At 43.2% G+C, this 20,420-nt stretch overlaps 1 protein-coding gene across 1 annotated transcript in view; it reads left to right on the plus strand.

Annotated features, from left to right (window-relative positions):
- The window catches only part of MAP3K9 (mitogen-activated protein kinase kinase kinase 9), a 119,814-nt gene that overhangs the window by 75,716 nt on the left and 23,678 nt on the right, over positions 1-20,420 (plus strand). The window contains exons 4-7 of the mRNA XM_077464617.1: positions 2,833-2,981; positions 10,776-10,951; positions 17,787-18,027; positions 18,237-18,359. Coding sequence (XP_077320743.1) covers positions 2,833-2,981; positions 10,776-10,951; positions 17,787-18,027; positions 18,237-18,359 — 689 coding nt within the window. The remainder of the gene's footprint in view (positions 1-2,832; positions 2,982-10,775; positions 10,952-17,786; positions 18,028-18,236; positions 18,360-20,420) is intronic.

Below are 20,420 nucleotides of genomic sequence, written 5' to 3' on the forward strand. Positions count from 1 at the left end.
ACGCTGACAGGCTAACCTCCACCCCTTCAACCTCTGCAGCAATGCTGGCAGCACTCATACATCTATTTCCCAAAGACAACCTCTGGATATGACTCTGAGCATATGCACTCAACTTCTTTGGTCGACCATGGTGAGGCCTGTTCTGTGTGGAACCTGTCCTGTTAAACCACTGTATGGTCTTGGCCACCATGCTGCAGCTCAGTTTCAGGGTCTTGGCAATCTTATAGCTTAGGCCATCTTTATGTAAACCAACAATTCTTCTTTTTTCAGATCCTCAGGCGGTTCTTTGTCACAAGGTGCCATGTTGAACTTCCAGTGACCAGTATGAAAGAGTGAGAGCGATAACACCAAATTTAACACACACATTCCCCATTCACACCTGAAACCTGGTAACACTAACAAGTCACATAACATCGGGGAGAGAAAATGGCTAATTGGACCAAATTTGGACATTTTCACTTAGGGCTACTCACTTTTGTTGGCAACGGTTTAGACATTAATGGCTGTGTGTTGAGTTATTTTTAGGGGACAGCAAATTTACACTATTATACAAGCTGTACATGCACTACTTTACATTGTAACAAAGTGTCATTTCTTCAGTGTTGTCACAAGAAAAGATAGAATAAAATATTTACAAAAATTGTTCTGCCTTAGTCAGGTAGGCAATTTCTTACCATTCATGCCATTTCCATGGCACCTACAGGTAAGACTTTTTCTAAGCTTACATGTAGTGGAAAATTCAAATTTTCACTTCAATACCACTATAAGAGAGGTTTCAGCTTTGCTCATTTTATTTCAAAAACCCTTTGGCTTCATTGTTCCCTTTTTAACCCGTTCCATGTCAGAGCTGTTTTTGTACACACTTTAAAAAAATGTAGGCCTGAAGATTACATAAAACCACCAAAACATTATATATTTCCAGAAATTAGACACCACAGAGAATAAAATGGTGTAAGGTCCAATTTTTTTTTTTTTTTACACGCAATGTTAGGTGTAACTTTTTTTTAATTTATTTTTTTCCATCACATTGGGGACCTTACTCCAATGAATCTAATTCAGTGCAGATCACACTGAAAAGAGGCACCTGCAAGTGACGTGGGGGGGGGGGGGGTGTCTCATGGACCAGACCCCCATTACAGCACCCTGTGCTTCCTTGGAATCTCAATTTAATTCTCTCTGCTGTGCAGAAACCTCTCTTTGAACCCATTAGGGAACATCCGTTGGGTGCTCTCGCCAGCAAAGTGACTTACTTGATAGCTATTACTTCTGTCAGATGTGTTTCACAGTTGGCAACTCACTTGTAAGGATCCCTTCCTGATTCTTTGCTGAGTTTACTTGAAATAAAGCTTCTGTTGCCCAGCTTTGTAAGGCTAGCACCTAATTAGGGCTGCAACTAACGATTATTTTCATAAACGATTAGTTGGCCGATTTATTGTTTCGATTAATCGGTTAATAACCTTTAAAAAAAAAAGTGGGTCAAATTGACGTTCATTTTCAACCACGGTGACAGGAAAAATGTTGAAATGGAAAACTTCTTGGTGAAAGGAACTTTCAGACAGTGTATGTGGTTTTCGTTCAGAAATGAAGTGAAAATTTCAAACAAAATTCTTTCATTCAGCGAATGTACAAAGATTTTTCATCTGAATATTCTCACCTGAAAATTGATCCGTGAGGCCAGCATAAAGCTCGGTACACACCTATGCAGTTTTTGCTTTTGATCTGTTTCTGCAGTGCTTTTTGCTGTGCGTTTTGATTTTTGCGCACGTGATTTTACTGCAATTTGAATTTTTTGCATTTTTTTGGGCAGATTAAAAAACACAAATTGCTGCAAAAACGCATTACATTCTTTTCTGCAGCTTCTCCATTGAAGTGTATTGAACCAAAAAAGTACAGTTTTGCATTAAAAGTCCCTGACCCTTTCAGATGTGAACGTGTCCGATAGGAAACCATGTAAATGAACTGTAGTGCGTTTCTGCAAAAAGCACCAATAAACATATAAATGTGAACCAGGCCTAAGACGTTTAGTAACATAATGGGGTTAAAAAGACAAAAAAAAAGCAGATAATCACTACTGGAAGGGGTTCATTTTTTTACTGTAGAACTGCAAAAGAACTGCAAAAGTAATATTTACAGTAGTGATTATATTTTTGTACTATAAAGGGCTAATTTTAGGTGTTTTTTAACCCCATTATGTTACTGGCCGATTAATCGATTATGAAAATAGTAATCGATTAATTTCATAATCGATTAGTTGTTTCAGCCCTACATCTGATCTACGGTTCACACTTTCTCCAAGTTCTACCATGTGAATGTCCAGGCTTCTGTAAATGTAGGCTTTCGAACGCATAGATAAAAGGCGTTTTGACTTGCCTGCAAATTCCATATTTCAGAGTACAGTACAGGGCACAGGCCAGCCACCCCTCTGTTGCTGTTACTCTGCATTGCTTGCTATAAAAACAGTGTGGGGTAGGGTATAGGGGGCATGTCCAAAAGCTTGAACAGTGTGCAAACATGTGAAGATAGCAGCCTATAACCCAGGGTCTATGAATATCCAGCCTGGGTATTGTGTCTGTCAGAGGCTCTAATCCTTACCTGCCATTTAAAAAAAAATGAAATAAAATGATTTGGTTGACTAAGGAAAATGGAACAGGTGACATTGAATGTAACCTAATTATAAACTTGACTTTTGTGTTTTTCATTGAGACATTTTATTAATCTTTTTACAACTATGGTGGTCAATACTGGGGGGGCACAACAGACATAATTGGTGTGTTTATCTGAGCTACTATATGACTTAACATGTTAATTATTAATCTTTTCATTAAATTTTAGCTACGGCGTGCTGTTGTGGGAGTTGTTGACTGGGGAAGTACCATTCCGAGGCATTGATGGCTTGGCAGTGGCCTATGGTGTTGCTATGAATAAGCTCTCTCTTCCAATTCCATCAACCTGCCCAGAGCCCTTTGCCAGGCTAATGGAAGGTAAAAATTACCATATGTAGAAATGCCAAAATGAAAGCAAAATTTGTAGTTGATTGTTATGCACAGAATCTACTTGCGCGACACTTTATTATGCAAACTTAATGAAAATGGAGCCAAAACAAAGTGGTGGTGTTTGCTTACATTTTCTCATCTGCAGTATAAAAATATTAGATTATGCATGCTGTGGGTATCATATTTTATTGCATTCCAGTTTATTAATATGCTAGTATTGCAGCCAGCAAGGGAAAACATGTCTAAAGCATTGATATGTAAAGGTACATGAGACACCAATTTATTACAAGGGCAGTATGTTTCAAAAACAAAAATCCTTTTAGTAATCCTTTTAATGATCATTGCTGTCTGTCATCCCTAAGCCGCTTTATTCTGAAACACCCAGTAAGATTAATCATAGTTTCTATGTATGTAGAAGAAACTATCGATTATAATGTTTTTTTGGGGAGGTTTGTGAGCTTTTTTTTTTTTTTTTTTTTTTTTTATTGTATTTTTCATTTTTTTTTAATATTTAAAACAAAGTGAAATACAGAACATCTTACTAAAACCTTACACAGGCAAACCTAAAAACCAAAAGACATGAAACATGAGGGAAAACAGACTAAGGATAGGTTCACACTAGCCCAGCTCCAAAGTTGCATGAATTCAAGTCCAATTTTGGAGTCTGACTTTGATACAACTTTGATGTGACTTTTACATTCTGTGGCATTGAAGTCATATCAAAGTCGGACCAAAGTAGTGCAGAAACCTTTTCTAAAGGCAGACAGACTATTGTTGTATCAGTTAAGATGTCTCTTATAGGGAAACAATGAATTTCACATGTCATCCGACTTTGGGTCTCGCAAGTCGGATCTATGCCTCATAGTGTAAACTGAGCCTAACTGGGCGACCAAAATCTCTACATTTTTTTTTAAACTTTGCCCACTCTCAGATGCTCCCTGCTTCAATACCAGTTTATCCTTAACCCCTTTATACCTCTCTGTATTATACCTTGTACTATAGATTTGATCCACGATTAGCCTACAGTCCTATGCTAACACTCCCCTACCTTTTACGATCCAAATATGAATGTCCTCTTCCTGGCCACCTCTCACTGTCCCACTCCATGTTGTTTAAAAACTCAAGCCAAATGTACATAGTACTACCGTAATATTTTATCCCCCTTAAACTCCCTTTTCAGGCTGCTACATGGCATAACCACTGTCCGCCATTTAGTGACGGCTGTTATATGGCTTGGAATACTGCAGTGGAGAGCTCTCTGCTGTATTTTATTTTTTCAACCATGAGGTTCTAGTTGTTTTTGCATGCATTTGTATATTGCACCTCCTCCTGTTCTATTCTCTATAATATAAAAAGCGTTAATAATTCAAAAGTCTATCTAGAACAGTACATATTAATAGTCTGTGGGCTGGTGACTCCCCTTGCTCTAAAGCTCTATTGGGCCCATGATAAGACATCCTTCCACCCTTAGATTAACTTTTCAAATTATTGCACAAGATGAGATTGCTGACAAAAGGCACTGGTCTCCATGTATTGGCCTATAAAAGGGCACCCCTCCCTTCCACCCAGTAGTTCTGAATTGTAATGCCTGTTGTCTACAAACCAGTTCATGGTAGATTCTAGGCTCTGGAGACTGGAAAATCCCAGAGATATAGGCATTAGAGGAAGCTCCAAATTCACCATTTACCCAAACCTCAAAAGATGGAACATACCACTGCTCTGTTAGAAAACCTGTGGTTGCATATATAACTCCCTAAATTATGACTTATTCTGCTCCTACCACTTATTAAATTAAACCTCAAATGATTACTCTTCATCATACCTGCGGCAATGGGAGAGGCCTACAGATTTTTATGGTCAATAAGAGAAAGAGAGCAGCTTCCAAATGTTGTAGGTGTTACAGTTACCCCAAGTGCTATAAATAAATAAATAAATAGCAGCTGCCCCTTTTAAGTGTAAAATGCACCAGCGAATTACAAAACAATATACAGTAAGGCGCTACTTTTGCTTGGTGCTTCGATTAGGCTTCAGTAGGACTTAGATGAGGCTATGGTGGAATTTTGATGGGGCTTCGATGAGCCTTTAGTGGGGCTTCGGTGGGGCTTCAAGGGAGCTTTGCCATAGACTTCTATGGAGGCTTTGAAGACGTTTTGAGGCACCACTAAAGCTACATGGGGTGGGGGCGTGGCCAGGATGGCACTGTGAGCGGCTGCTTTTTCAGTGAGCTCCGCTTCTGTGGGTTAAAATCACCCGGATCCAGGACTTTCCTCCTTCACAATCAGCCCCTCCGGAGCCTGGGGCTGGTGTTTGTTGGCCCCGTGGCTGATGCACTTTGGGATGGATACCCTCCTCAGTTTAAGGGGGTTGGGTGGGGTGGGGGGTGGGGACTGTTCCCCTAACGGGGCCAGGGACTTTTGTTTCCCTTTTTCTTTTTTCATGTATGGTTACTGGGGTTTTTTGTTTGTTCTCTGTTTAGTTTTGTTGTACTTGTTTACTAAAAATATTGATATTTCAGTGTTGCATTGTCCTCAGATATGTATGTCCCGGGTCCAGCGGGCCAATCCGGGAGCCGGGTTCCACAATGATCCTGATCCTTCCACTGCCCCCAGAATCCATGTCCACACTTAACATTGTATCCTGGAACACCAGGGGATTGAACTCCCCGGTTAAGCGATCCCTGGTGTTCCAATTTCTTAAAAGCTATAACCCACATATATGCGTACTCCAGGAGACGCACCTCATTGGAAGTAGGCTTCTTTCCCTCAAAAAACCCTGGGTGGGGTACCATTACCACTCCACCCACTCTAGTTTTGCCAGGGGGGTGAGTGTCCTAGTATTGAAGTCCCTCCCTTTTCGGCTCCTGGATCTGGCCTTGGACCCGGACGGCAGGTATGTTATTGTTCATGCGACTATTTACTCAATGACCTGGACCATTGTGGGATTGTACTTGCCCCCGCCGGCCTCATTGCTGGTGCTGAACCAAATCACAAGTAAGATGGCCGAGTTTGCCTCTGATAATGCTCTTATCCTGGGTGATTTTAATCTAGTTCCTGACTCAGACATGGACAGACTGACTCCAGGGGGACACCATGGACCTGGGCTTGCTGCCTGGGCAGACACATATGGCCTGACGGATGTCTGGAGGTGGAGGCACCCCGGGTCTCGGGCATTTACATGTCACTCTGCCACCCACAAAACATTCTCCCGCATTGACTTGGTCTTTGCGCGAAGCCCAGTCCTCCCAAGGGTCGTAGATATACAAATATTGCCCAGGGGGATATCTGACCATGCACCTTTGTTTCTGACATTGGATCTTTCCCTGGGACCAGCGGTTAGACTATGGAGGCTTTCCAGGTTCTGGATCTCAGATGCCGCTGTGGATACTCATTTTAGGACCGAATTGAACAGCTATTGGGAGGAGAATGCAGGTTCGGCTGGGGTCACGGTAGTGTGGGATGCCTTTAAGGCTACCACGAGGGGACACTATCAGACTATCATTGGCAAAATACGCAGGGAACGTAGAGCAGAGCTAAAAAAGGCAGAGGGAGAGGCGGTCTGCGCGGAGGCACTTTTTGTCCGCACTCGGGATCCCCACCATTATCGGCAACTGCAAATCCTGACCAGGGAGGCTGTTGATCTCCGTACCTCTCTCACCCAGAAGAGAATGCTGGCTCAGTCCCAGCGGATCTTTGAGCAGGGGGAGAGGTCGGGTAGGATGCTGGCCTGGCTCTCCAGGGAACAGGCAGGGGGGTTGAGCATTTCACATATCAGGGACAACTCCGGTCAGTTGCTTCACACCCCAGACGGAATTAACTGTTTTGCAGAGTTTTATACATCTCTCTATACCTCTAGGTCGGATTACAGTAAGGAAGAACTAACGACTTACTTGGCCGACATGGATATACCAATCCTCACGGAAACGTACCGAAATAGGCTGGACGCCCCTATCACGGTCCTGGAGATTCTCCGGGCGCTTAAATCTATGCAGGCGGGTAAGACGCCGGGACCGGACGGAATCCCGGCGGAATTCTATAAGCACTACGCTACGGAGCTTTCTGAAAGACTCCACCACCTTTTCTCTGCGTCGTCGCATATTGATAAACTTCCCAACACCATGAGCGAGGCGATCATAGTGGTGATCCCCAAGCCGGGGAAAGACCCCACCTTGTGTTCGTCATACCGCCCTATATCATTGTTAAATGCGGACGCGAAAATACTGGCCAAAATCCTGGCCAACAGACTAAACTTAGTCATCACGGCCCTTGTCCATAGCGACCAAACAGGTTTTATGCCGGGCAGAGGCACAGACATTAATATCAGACGCCTGCTCACGCACATAGATAGAGCGGCCGGGAGGGAGACTGGTGTGGTGGCCTCGCTCGACGCGGAGAAGGCTTTCGACTCTGTCGAGTGGGGTTACCTATGGGAGGTGCTCTCGCGATTCGGATTTGGCCCGGGATTTACGAACTGGATCCGCATGCTGTACCGCAGCCCCTCTGCTAGAATCCGTACCAATGGCTGTCTCTCCGGGCAGTTTCAGCTGGCACGGGGAACGAGACAGGGTTGCCCCCTCTCACCAGCCTTATTCGCCCTTGCGATGGAGCCCCTGGCTATATTGCTGAGAGCGGATGCTGGGATAAAGGGAATACAGGTAGGGCCCATCGAGGAAAAGCTGTCCTTGTATGCAGATGACGCTCTGCTTTGTTTAGCGGACGCGTCGTCTTCTTTGGGCACTGCACTGGAACTGATTAATCGATTCGGTCGGTACTCCGGTATCCGCATCAATTGGGACAAGTCTGTTCTTTTCCCACTCCACTCCTCGACCCCTCGCGTGCCTCATCCGCAGCTTAAATGGGTGGACAGCTTCATGTACCTGGGGATTAGGGTCAGTGGTAGAGTTCAGAACTATCTGGAGGACAATATACAGCCACTCATGACACAACTAGGGGCTAGGTGCACGGCATGGCGTTCTCTCCCTTTATCCCCAGTGGGCAGAGTCAATTTGTTAAAAATGATCTATCTCCCCAAGTACCTGTATTTCTTTCGTAATACCCCCATCCACATCCCCAGGACTTTTTTCAAGAGACTGGAGAGTCTGTTGATATCCTTTGTCTGGGCTGGGAGACCCCCCAGGGTAGCTAAGCAGATACTATATCTCCCACTATCGGGGGGGGGGGGGGGGCCTGGCGCTCCCAAACTTTCAGATCTACTACTGGGCGGCCGTTTTGGTCACAATTCGGTGGTGGTTCTCCCAGCCCACACAAAACCCGGCGGTCACCCTGGAGGCAGCCATCCTTGGCTCCTATGCAGCTCTGAGCAACCTACCATTTCGGGGGCTTAGAGCGAGCTCCTCCATGACGGGCTTGATGCGTACCACGGTGAGGGTCTGGCGGGAGGCAAGGAGGAGCTATGGAAAGCCCAATCACATCTCCCCACATATGCCCCTATGGGGCAACCCCATGCTCCCTCACCTGAATAGTATCCCAGACCCTTCTCTGTGGGCGAAAAGAGGGATCGTCACTTTAAAGCACATAGTTCACCAGGGTAGGCTAATGACTTTCCAAGAACTGAGACGTACATATGGGCTTCCAATTTCTTTCCAGTTCAGATATTGGCAACTGAAGCACGCCTTTGGGGCTCAGTTTCCTTCCCCTCTGACTCTGGAATCGGACTCCATTGAACGCCTACTGACTTCCAGGGTGATGGGGAGAACCCTGTCGACCTTATATCTTTACCTAACGGTGGAACATGACACTAGTTTGACCAGGACCCGGGAGAAGTGGAGTTCGGACATTCCGTCCCTGGGGGAGGAGGATTGGGAGGAGTGCCTGACTTCTTACATTCCAACAATGATAGCCGCGAAAGACAGGTTTATACAATTTAAATTCCTGCATAGGGCCTACTTCACCCCGCAGAGGCTGGCGCGGATTTACCCCCAAAGAGACCCTAATTGTCAAAGGTGTAAACAGGAGGAGGGCACTTTCTGGCACATGGTCTGGTCATGTCCCAAAATCCAGCCCTACTGGGAGGAAGTGGTTTCTACGCTAAATGCTGTGACCGGGTCGAACCTTCAGGTCGACCCTCAAACCCTACTATTGAGTCATTTGGCAGATGTTGAGGGGGACAGGTACTGTAAACTGTGCCTTACCTTCGCATTGTATTATGCCAGACGCGAGATTCTACTGAAATGGAAACTCGAGGACCCCCCTACCCCTGCCTTGTGGAGGAAATCAGTGAACCTGGTGCTCCCCCTGTATAAGTTGACCTACGAAAGTAGACAATGCCCGGGGAAATTTGATAAAATTTGGTCATCCTGAATAGATGTGTCCGCTGATCCTGGTTCCCCCTCCCCCTAAATTTGAGTTGAGCTGAGACGGTGGTGATTCCCCCCCCCCCCCCCCCCTGTCCTCTCTCTCCCGACCATTTCCTCCCTGGCCTCCCCCTTCCGCGGGCTCGCGCAAATGTTAGGTACCTGCATGATGGCTGTGAAGCTCCGCTGGGGATGTCCTGCATCTATGATAGGGTAATGGATACTCCTGTTATCTGTACTGCTGGATTATTGATATTTGAATGGATACTGGATGAAGGTGGTTTTTCTTTTCCTTTCTACAACTGTGTAATATCGGATCTACTGTACTTTGCAATGTAATGCTGATTTGTCTAATAAAAAATTTTCTGTTAAAAAAAAAAAAAAAAAAAAGCTACATGGGGTATCATTTTTGAAAAACAAAGTAAAAGCAAGGTGTAAATAGGACTGTAAGCTAACCATTTTATTTAGTGACAGGAGCTTGACTGGCATTGAGAGAGCTTTAACAATATGTGTCCCAAGCCATGTTTGGAAGCAAGTGTAAATGAGCCCTTATATTGTTTTGTGGTACAGTTCCCTCAACTCTACATAAGATCTTTCTGCAAACTTCCACCTTGTGCCAAAATTCAACAGGGAGAGTGAAAACCTTTTTAATAGTGGTTAGCAGGTATGCAGATCTAGAATCTCAAGTACTGAGATCTCTGAGTCAGAGATTTAAAATATATTTTAAGATGTTTTAACTTCAAAATCTTTAAAAAAAAAAAAAATTATAATTTTTTGATGGACGGATGATTGAAGGGTCCAATAACCAAGATGGTTTTTAGAGACTTTATTGGTTAACAATTAAAGTATAACGAAAGGCAGAACTTTTTTTTAAATGTTGGCTAGAGCAGACAGAGATTAGAACACCTGTCAGGTTTTTATTACTGACTGTGTCCTCGTTAGGGAGAATCGCCTTCTATTTGTCCTGTTTACCAATATCATTGAAAGTGAAAGTAAAAGAAAATCCCCAGAAAAGTAATAGAGGGGCGAAATCTTCCAATGGTGACACTAGTTCTGGTGAACAGGGGGTCCCAAGGGAACTCATTTAATTTGAAGGGATTTCCTCTCACTTCCTGTTTGGCTATGGGACAGGAAGTGAAGGGAAATCTCTGCAGTGGGACACAGATGGCGAAAAAAAATCTGACAGGGGTTATAGCCCTCCCTTGCTCTTTCAAACAAAAAAAAAAAGTTTTTCCTATAGTTCTACTTTAAGGCGATGATGCCTCTGTTGGCTTCCTTTTTTACTGATAAGAGGTTACTGTCATGGAGCTGTGATGTACTTTTTGTATTTTTGGTATTAAAATAAAATATGTATATATATATATATATTTTTTTCTCCTTAGTATTGGGTATAATCCATGATTAGTACAATTTTATATCAGAAATTCTATCAGCTGAACATTTCCCCCCCCCCCCCTTTTTTTCTTTTTCAGATTGTTGGAACCCTGACCCACACTGTCGCCCCTCATTTACCAACATCCTGTTCCAGCTAATCACTATAGAGGAATCTGACTTCTTTGAGATGCCCAAAGACTCATTCCATTCTTTGCAGGAGGACTGGAAGCAGGAGATCCAGGAAATGTTTGACCAGCTCAGGGCCAAAGAAAAGGTCTATTCTTAAATTTAACAGTTGTAACCCATAGTCATCCTACTCTGTAACTAATATGGAAAATGAATATAATTGATTTGATTGTAGCTCTTTGTATCCGGTACACATTAGTTTAAAAAATGTAGTTTGTATCCCTAACCTCATAGTTTGGCAGTTTAAAGCGGTTTTAAAGGCAATTTGTTTTTGAATTAAAAAAATAAACCTGTTATACTCACTTGCTCAGTGCAATGATAATGCCAAAAGCAGCCCAAACCTCCTCTTCTGGGGTCCCCCGGTGGAGATTTTGTCTCTTCCTCTTCTGTGTCTGCTCCTCCCATAGCAAGTGCTTGCTATGGGGGAAGACGTGCAGGCTGCATCCCAAGCTGGGCTGTGTGCATCTATTGGCACTGCATGGTTTGAACCATGCCCTCTGCTCTTTGTAACACTTTATAGCACTATACTTTGGGATTTATATTGAATGTGACAGTTATTTGATTGCATTTGGATAGCACAGCATTTATTCACTGGATTTTAGTCACTGGAAGTTCAACATGGCACCTCATGGCAAAGAACTCTTTGAGGATCTGAAAAAAATATTGTTGCTCTACCTAAAGATCGCATAGGCTATAAGAAGATTGGCAAGACGCTGAAACTGAGCTGCAGCATGTTTTTACAGCGGTTTAACAGGACAGGTTCCACTTTGGTAGGCCTTGGTGAGGCCTGTTCTGAGAAGTTGCGTGCACGTGCTCAGCATCATATCCAAGATTGTCTTTGGGAAATAGATGTATGAGTGCTGCCAGCATTAACCTCTGCAGCAAAGGGGGGAGGGATCACCCTGTCTGTTCTCAGACCATAAGCCGCACACTGCATCAAATTGGTCTGCATGGCTGCCATTCCAGAAGGAAGCCTCTTCTAAAGATGATGCACAAGAAAGCCCTCAAACAGTTTGCTGAAGACAAGCAGACCAAGGACATGGATTACTGGAACCATGTCCTATGGTCTGATGAAACCAAGATAAAAACGTATTTGTTTCAGATGGTCCCGACTGCACAATTGTCAAAGTAACGCAGTACCGTATCACAATAAAATGGCTTTGTTACGAAAGGCGGGGTGAATCTTCTGGAGGTTGAGTGGTTTAAAGAGGTCACCAGAAGAAAGAAAGAGGTTTTACCCTGAACAAAGGAAGATTCCATAAATCTTTTCCTTAGGAGTCCCTAACTCCTCAAAACATAGAGCACCTGCCTGCTCTACCCAGGTTTTCACTTCAAAGGCCAAGTTCAGCCCATCCTTTGGCACAAGGCTTGGCCCACAAAAGCCACACAGCCATCCCCAAAGCCCTCTTCACAATGAAGGGGTCACCTCACTCCTAATTGATGGGGGAGGGGGGTGTGTGTTACAGTTCAGCCCTCAGAGTCACAGGTTTTCAAATCGACCAAAGACTGCCCCAAGATTTATAAAAGGCCCTGAATTAACTACTGTGCCAGGGATTTGTTGTACCTCCACACGACCCGTTCAATGGTTTCTACTCAAACCTGTTTACGGTACTAAAGCTCATTGGGGATATTCCCTCCACTCCATTTTGGACCTAAAATCCATTAACATATTCCTTCAGACTCCCAAATTGCGTATAGAATTTATAAGTTAAGTAATTGCCTTTCTGGGACAAGGGGAATATCTGACATCGGTGGATATCCTATCTGCAAGTTCCCATTTATCCACCTCATCAGTGTTTTTGGAAGTTACGCATGCAGTGTCACAAAAGTTTATCTCACTTTATTTTGGCCTATATTCTGCTTCCAGAGTGTTCAGAAAAGTCTTAGCACCTCTGCTGGCCCTGCTCGGAACCCAGGGCCGTTAAGGCAGGAACTATGTAAATGGCCTCATTCTGAAGGACTTCTCTCCCTGTCCACAGGACAATTCAGTTGCTTCAGGCTTTCAGTTTGATTGGTTTTAAGAAATCTGATTTGACTTACCCTTTGTCTAAGCAAAAGTCTTTCTTTCAGAAATGAAGATTATTTCTCTAAGAGCTCATGCTTGAAAACTGAGATCCAAGAGAAGTCCCACAGTGAGTTTCTCAATGAGTGTTCTAGGCCCAATGGTCACTCCTTCTTCAAAGCAGTGCCTTTTACCTAATTTTATTCAAAAACATTTTGTTGGAACAGAAAAAGCAGGCTCTATCCCTTGACTTACCCATGATCCTATCCAGCCAAGCAAGAACTTTGTATTGGTGGATCATTACCCCATCCTTAACAGTGGGGAACCCCTTCCTCCCCGTCAATGGAAATTCCTTACAACAGACAAAAGTCTATCAGGCTGGGGAACAGAGATGGAACGAAAAGCCGAACAGGAAAAATCAAGAGTGCCAATTTTGAAGGCTTATATGCAAGTTATTGGCCATAAAATGAGTATGGGGGTCCAGGTACTGCCTGGGGGACATGTATCCATGAAAAACAATTATTGATATTTCAGAAGCAGGGATTTTAATGATGCATACAATAGTGCAACAATAAAAATAAAAATTTGATCAACAAATCACTCTCCCACAATGGTCCAGAATTTGGTCCTCCACCTCTAAAATTTCCAGATGTGTGGCACAGAGAGAGACAGCATATAAAGTCCTACTGTTCTGGTATAGGACCCCCGAGGTTATTCATCGGTATGACGCCTCTCTTTCTCCCATGTGCTGGAGGTGTGGGAGGACCAAGGGTACGCATTATCATATCTTTTGGCAATGCGCTTTAATTACTCCTTTCTGGTCCATGGTATCTCACATGCTCCAGCAAATTTTTGACACCCCCATTCCATTGGATCCTGTCCACCTTCTCCTAGGCCTTCCCTTCCCGGAGTTGGGGAAGGCAGCTAATAAATTAGCTTCCTATGTGCTGCTTGCTGCTAAAAGAGCTATCCCCTCTAATTGGTTGTCTACTCAGCCCCCAACCCAGACTCAGCTGATACAAACCGTCGGGGACATACGCAGGATGGAACATTTGACGGCTATGGTGGAGGATGGGATTGACCGGTTTGGCGTGATCTGGGCCCCATGGGATGCCTCGATTTTTGGGCTCCCACGGGAGCCCTTGGTACCCCTAGCCACCCGGTTGGTGCCCGTCCCCTAGTGTTCCCTGACCTTCTGGCTCCCTGATGTTTTGTATTGTGTCGGTACTTCAAGTCTGTTTCTGCTGGCCCAACGGCCATTTGAAGCTTACCTTACCTCCTGAGGAAATTTATAGTGGTATGTAGCCCTCTTATGTCAGATATTAGTCACGTTATTGAAGCACCTGCTCAAGACTCCAACCTCTGCTTTACGATATGTGTTGTCTCTCAGCCTTTTTATTTTCATAAGGTTTTACGTAATACTTTTCTGTTGTTTATTTCCTTTCTGCATTTTATTTTGCTTTGTTTTCTTTTAGTTATTTTTTATTTATTTTTTTATCCTTCCATTGCTACTGTATATCTGTAGTCACCATGAGGTTATATCAGTCTCTCCAATAAGGTATGCTCCAGATTTTCTTTGAATATTGTCAGTTCTGTATCTTTTCATTCTCTGTAAAAAATTCTCTCAATAAAAATTACAATTTAAAAAAAAAAAATTTGTTTTTAAGTGCGCATGCGAGGACCAGCCCGGTGACCGTGCCTTAAACTGGCTCCGAATTGACTGTCTGAGATCTCGGCTTTTAAACAGAAAATTACGGTTCTATCACAGCATATCCTCCACAGGCTTGTTCCTCTCATACTAGGGACCTTTTTGAGGTGTTTTGGGGGTCTTAAATCACCCTAGAACCCGCTTGGCACCCACATCTTCTGGCTCCTTTCGGGATGGCATTTCTGTTAACATGACGATTTCTCCTGCTACTGACAGCTCCTTAGGTCAACTCCACATAAAACACAGGTTTTATTATAGTGAATCCTTCACAAGCTTGTTCCTCTCCACCGGGGACCTTTTTTTAGATATTTTTGGGGTTTTAAATCTCTCTAGAACCCACTGGGCACCCACTTCTTTACCATGTTACCATGGCACACTCTCCTGTTGCTGACATATTACTACTACATGAGAGCTTTTACCAACAACTCCTAAACCCCTTGCGATACCTTCTGACACTAATGATCATTCAGACTTGCTACATAATATCAATATTATAATACAAGGAGATTGGGTAAAACCTTCAAATAAATTATTTAACATTTATCGATTTGATTAATTCAATCTTAATGACCGCACCAAAAAACTGGAAATATCTATGGAAAATAATACCCCTCTGCTTATGAAACACAGTAATACTATTGAAAATGTACAGCATGACAATGGCTGACTTCATTATAAGCTAGAGGATGCCGAAAACGGAGCACGTAGATCTAACCTTCGTATTAGGGGCATTCCATAATTAACTACTAATCTCCTTGTCCCCTTAACTGAGATTTCATCAGATGTCCCTCAATTCCTCCTGAGAGATTGGAAACTGATAGGGCTCATAGAGCCTCTGGCATACTCACTCAAAATGGTCCGCCACGTGCTATTGTAGTAAAACTACATTTTTATAATACAAAAGATCAACTATATCCTGATCTTGCGACATCTGCTATTCAGGAAAGGAGAGACTTTAGACTGTTCTTGAAAATATTACAGGATAGTAACATCATTTATCGCTGTGGCTTCCCCTTTGATTTATCCTTTACATTTCAGGACTATCCAGTTTTCTCTACTTCAGATTTCAACCTGAAACTTATGGAACTTGGCCTTCTTCAACATGATCAGGAAGAAAACCCTCAACAGAATATCTTCTCGCCATCTGCTGAACCTCCCAAACCGCAATGTTATTCTCATTCCACCCGCATATTAAAGAAATAATATTTACAAATGTTCTTGATTGATTTTTGGAGGGAAGGAAAAATTAAGTAAAGAAGATACGGTGGTGGCTTATGTCACTGACCAGGGTGGAACAAAAAAGTGTGTGGAACTTGGTGCTTACTGTTCTCCAGAAACCTCACTTTGAAAATATTCGGGAGATTCCCATCCTCACACTGTCACAGAAGGTGGCGTTTTTGGTGGCCATTACTTTGGACGCAGGGTATCGCAGTGTTATCTTGTCATACCCCCTACTTGGTGCTCCACAGAGATAAGGTGGTTCTGCGTCCACGCCTTTCGTTCCTACCTAAGGTTGTCTCTGACTTCCATTTGAATGAAGACATTGTGTTGCCTTCCTTATGTCCCAGACCCGCTCATCCCAAGGAGTTAGTGTTGTATGCCTGGTTCGGGCAATTCGGGTGTATCTGACAGCTACAGTGTATTTTCGGAGGTCACACTCATTGTTTGTGATCCCGGATATGCCAAGAAAAGGACTGTCCGGTTCTTCGGTGACCATTTCCAGATGGATCAGACAGACGGTGACTCAGGCCTATTCTATAAAGGGTCAGGTTCCTCTTTTCCCTGTAATGGCGCACTCTGCTCTGGCGCTTAGTGCTTCTTGGGCCTTCTGTCAGTGGCGCAGGTTTTCAGGGCGGCCACTTGATGGTCGGTGCACACTTTCACTAAATTCTACAAGGTGGATGTGTTGGCATCTGCGGATGCCTCTTTTGGCTTCAAGGTTTTGCAGGCTGCTGTCTAGGGGGTCTGTTCCCTCTTGAGGGAGTATTGTTCAGATGGGCACTTGTTACCTGACTGGCTCCTTATATTTAGCCTTGGTATTTTTTTGTTGTCCCACCCCTCATGTTTTGGCACTGCTTGGGGACACCTCTATGGTTCTGAATGTGGAACGCTGTGTCTGTCAATGAACGAAAGAGAAAATAGAATTTTTGTACTTACCGTAAAATTCATTTTTCTGGGTACATTGACGGACATAGCACCCACCCCTCTATGGTGTTTTGATTCTTCTGACACTACTTGTTACTGAAGGCCTATAACAGAGAGCGGGATGTATACCAGCTAGGACTGCCCATAGGCACAGCCAAGTCCTTTTTTTTTTTTTTTTTTTTTTCTTTTGCCTAGGGGCAATATAACCCTATGGGTCTGAATATGGAACTCTATCCATTAATGAACTCAGAGAAATGTATTTTACGGTAAGTACAAAAATCCTATTATTTTTTTAAGAAATTGTCTTTTTCGGTTGCGGCCAAGTGCATTCTGAATTTTTGGTTTCGGTACCAAAATTTCCATTCAGTGCACTTCTAGCAATAACCACCTGCATTGTTATGCACCCATTCATGCAGCTCAGTGCTAATTTCCCAGGCGATTTGGCATAAAGCCTCCATAGCCCAACTATGTAAAACCACCACCTGGTCTTCTATTATACTTTCTCAAGGTTTTTTCAGGTGGTTGGCCAATCTGTGGTTGCAGCTTTCAGCCGCGAGGTTTGTGCAGCAGCATTCTAATCTTTGACCTTTTGACCCCTGTGGGTTTTTGGGCCTGTTAGCATAATTATTTGCTTAGTTGCTGTTCACCCTTGGTAGTCATTGCTTGGGACATCCCTTGGTGCCTGCCTGTATTTTACAATGAAGATAATTAATTTTGTCCTACCTTGAAATTGGATATCTTGGTGTACTGGACACAGCCCACCCTCCCTTCCTTTCCTTGGTTTACTTTGAATTGCTTGCTACACAACTGAGGATTCCCAGAGAGTTAGAGTTATCCGTGGGGTACCCAATGAGGGTGTTTCCTCAAAAGCTTACCAGTGTCCAGTCACTTGAATGTATGTACCTATAATTAATGCTGCATGAATGTTGCCTGTGTCCTGTACAGTACTCTCAAAATCTAGAATTTACAGGCAAGTCAATTTTTATTTATTTTTAACATACCCATATTGTAACTAAATAATTGGTGGGGGTTAAGACAGGAGAGTGACAATTATCCCTTTCAACACAGGAATTGCGTAGCTGGGAGGAGGAGTTGTCCAGGGCAGCTCTAGAACAGAAGAACCATGAGGAACTTCTACGCAGGAGGGAGCAAGAGTTGGCAGAACGGGAAATAGACATCTTGGAACGCGAACTAAACATCATCATTCACCAGCTCTGTCAAGAGAAGCCAAAGGTGAAGAAACGAAAAGGAAAATTCAAGAAGAGTCGACTTAAGCTAAAAGACGGCAACATCATCAGTCTGCCATCAGGTAGCTCTTTTGTTTGAATTGATACTGTAGCCCTCCTGTGTGAAGGTATCGCATAATACAAGACTCCTGCTGACATGCAGGCTTGACTGAAATGTCGCATGACATTGAAGTTCTGTTTGCTTATGGCTGCATCCCTGCTTTTACACACACATAAGCAAGAATTACCTTTTGTTGATGGTCATTTCTCCTGTTTCTGTTGTGCTTTACAGATTTCCAACACAAGTTCACAGTACAGGCTTCTCCTACCATGGACAAAAGGAAGAGCTTAATCAGCACCAAGTTCAGCCCTCCTGCAAGTCCTACTATTATCCCACGGCTCCGAGCCATTCAGTGTAAGTACCCTTCCAAAAAAGCATTTGAAGTATACATTGTTAAAGTCTTAGTCCTGGCTATACACATTGTATGCCTCCACTCAGCTGGGGATTAAAAAACAACACAACCCAGTTTCACGGTAGAACTGCAGGTCAGTAGTTGGTAAGGAGCAAGTTGTACATCAAATTTTTCTGTTTTTGGTTCTTATCTTAAGCATCCCATCTAGAAACTTTGCTCCTGCATCCTTCCCCATTGTTTTTTCTTTCCATAGTTTAGTATTTTGGGCTTTTGCATAATTTTAGAAGCATGTTAGAGGCCAACCCATACATCTTTGAAGTTTATTGCATTGGGTTTTGTAAAAAGGCATCATAAATCTACAGGGGGGAGTAAACCCTTTAATATCTAAGAACTATATGGTTTGATAGGACAATCAGGGGGTTAAAACATATCAAACTGTTTTGACCTTCTTGTTGTAAACATGATTGACACAGGTAGAAGACCCACTCAATCACTTTTACATTGATCAAAATGAGCCCACCAACCCCTGACATTGCCATGGCCCTCCTTTCTCTATTGTGAGTTCAGAGATACTATAGCCATTTGGAGAATGGTGAACAGAAAAAGGTGGTGTAACTGCTTTGACTGAATCTGGAAGTGCTTAGCAATAGAGCACCTTCATGTTATAGCTTCATAGATCAGTCTCCAAGAGGACATTATAATAGATTTTTGCTTTCTTCTGTTCCAAATAGAAAAAATTGAATGGTTTTGTGTTGCTGATAGGAATACATTTATAAGAAATAAAAGCGATAAAACAGGAAAACGGGGATGTCTGGTTCTAAACAGATAGAGAAGCCAGCATCGGTCATACTTGTACTTGTCATAGGGAGTTGTAGGTCTGCGGAGACCGAAAAAACAATAGTGGTGTTTACTGGGATTTGTGGTTGTGCATTGTACAAATACAGAAAAATGGCCAGCTTCAAAAGTAAATCTGAACCTCTCTCAGAAGCTTGGAGTAATCATCATTGCTTTCTCTATCCGCAATTATCATTTTTTCGCTATTCCATCCCCTATGAGACAAAATACATGTGGTAGTTTTGTCCCATGTTGCTAAGTGCGTTATAAGTCTAGTTATGAGGTCCAACCTGCTCCCACTCCCCTCCTACCATGGCCAATCTGACAACAGCTGGGAAATCGACAGCTGCTTCATAACTGCAGCTTGTCTCTGCACTTTCCACAAAGGCAAAAGAGGAGTGCATAGGGAGGGCCTGTGTGTCAGCCTCTGCTGGTGGCATGTGATACCTTCCCTGGGATAACAAAGGATCATATTGGTGAGCACTTCCACTGTTTAAACAGAACTATTTTGGGAGTCCATGGCTGTATTCTGGTGGCAGAACCAATTAGGAGCCCATTATAACACTGGAGTGGTTGAGAAAGGAATTGTCTCTGGGACAGCTGTCCTACTGAGACAATAGTACTGGTTATAAAAGCATCAGCTTGAGGTATATGACACCAGGCTGATCTATGATCCACAAAGTCATTCTTCATAACAGTATCACAGTAGATCGATCCACTGGGCATGCCCATGTATCTTGGGTTTTTGCAAAGTATCCCAGGCGTTTCCATTGTTTACCCTAGGATGCATCGCAGGCCCACACAACCTCTATGTAATATTTGGAAGGGCAAATGTGCAATATCAATATCTTCTACGCTCCTGAAGAGTAAAGTGCGAAACATGTTGAGGCAAAAGACCACTCCCCTTAAATCTATATATTGCTTGTTGAAAAGCTAAAATGTTAAATGGTCATGTCTAACCTCATATTTAACAGGTTTTTCTCCTGCTTTTAGCAGCTGTTAAATGTTGGATTTCTCACAACTTTTTGCCCTGGTGACAATGGGCAAAGGACAAACAAAGAGAAATCTATTTGGAGACATTGCAATAAAAAGCAGAGGTTCCAGTTGTCACCCACTCTATCCATCACATTTTTATGAAGGCAGAGGAAGTCGTAATCCTACCCACTTGCCTATAGCAGTATATTTAGATTCCCAGGAAATTAGGCAAGGTCATCCTTAAATTATATAAG

This window comes from Lithobates pipiens, unplaced genomic scaffold (genome assembly GCF_037356315.1).
Source record: "Lithobates pipiens isolate NorthernLeopardFrog02 unplaced genomic scaffold, aLitPip1_a1.2 Scaffold_30, whole genome shotgun sequence".
NCBI lineage: Eukaryota > Metazoa > Chordata > Amphibia > Anura > Ranidae > Lithobates > Lithobates pipiens.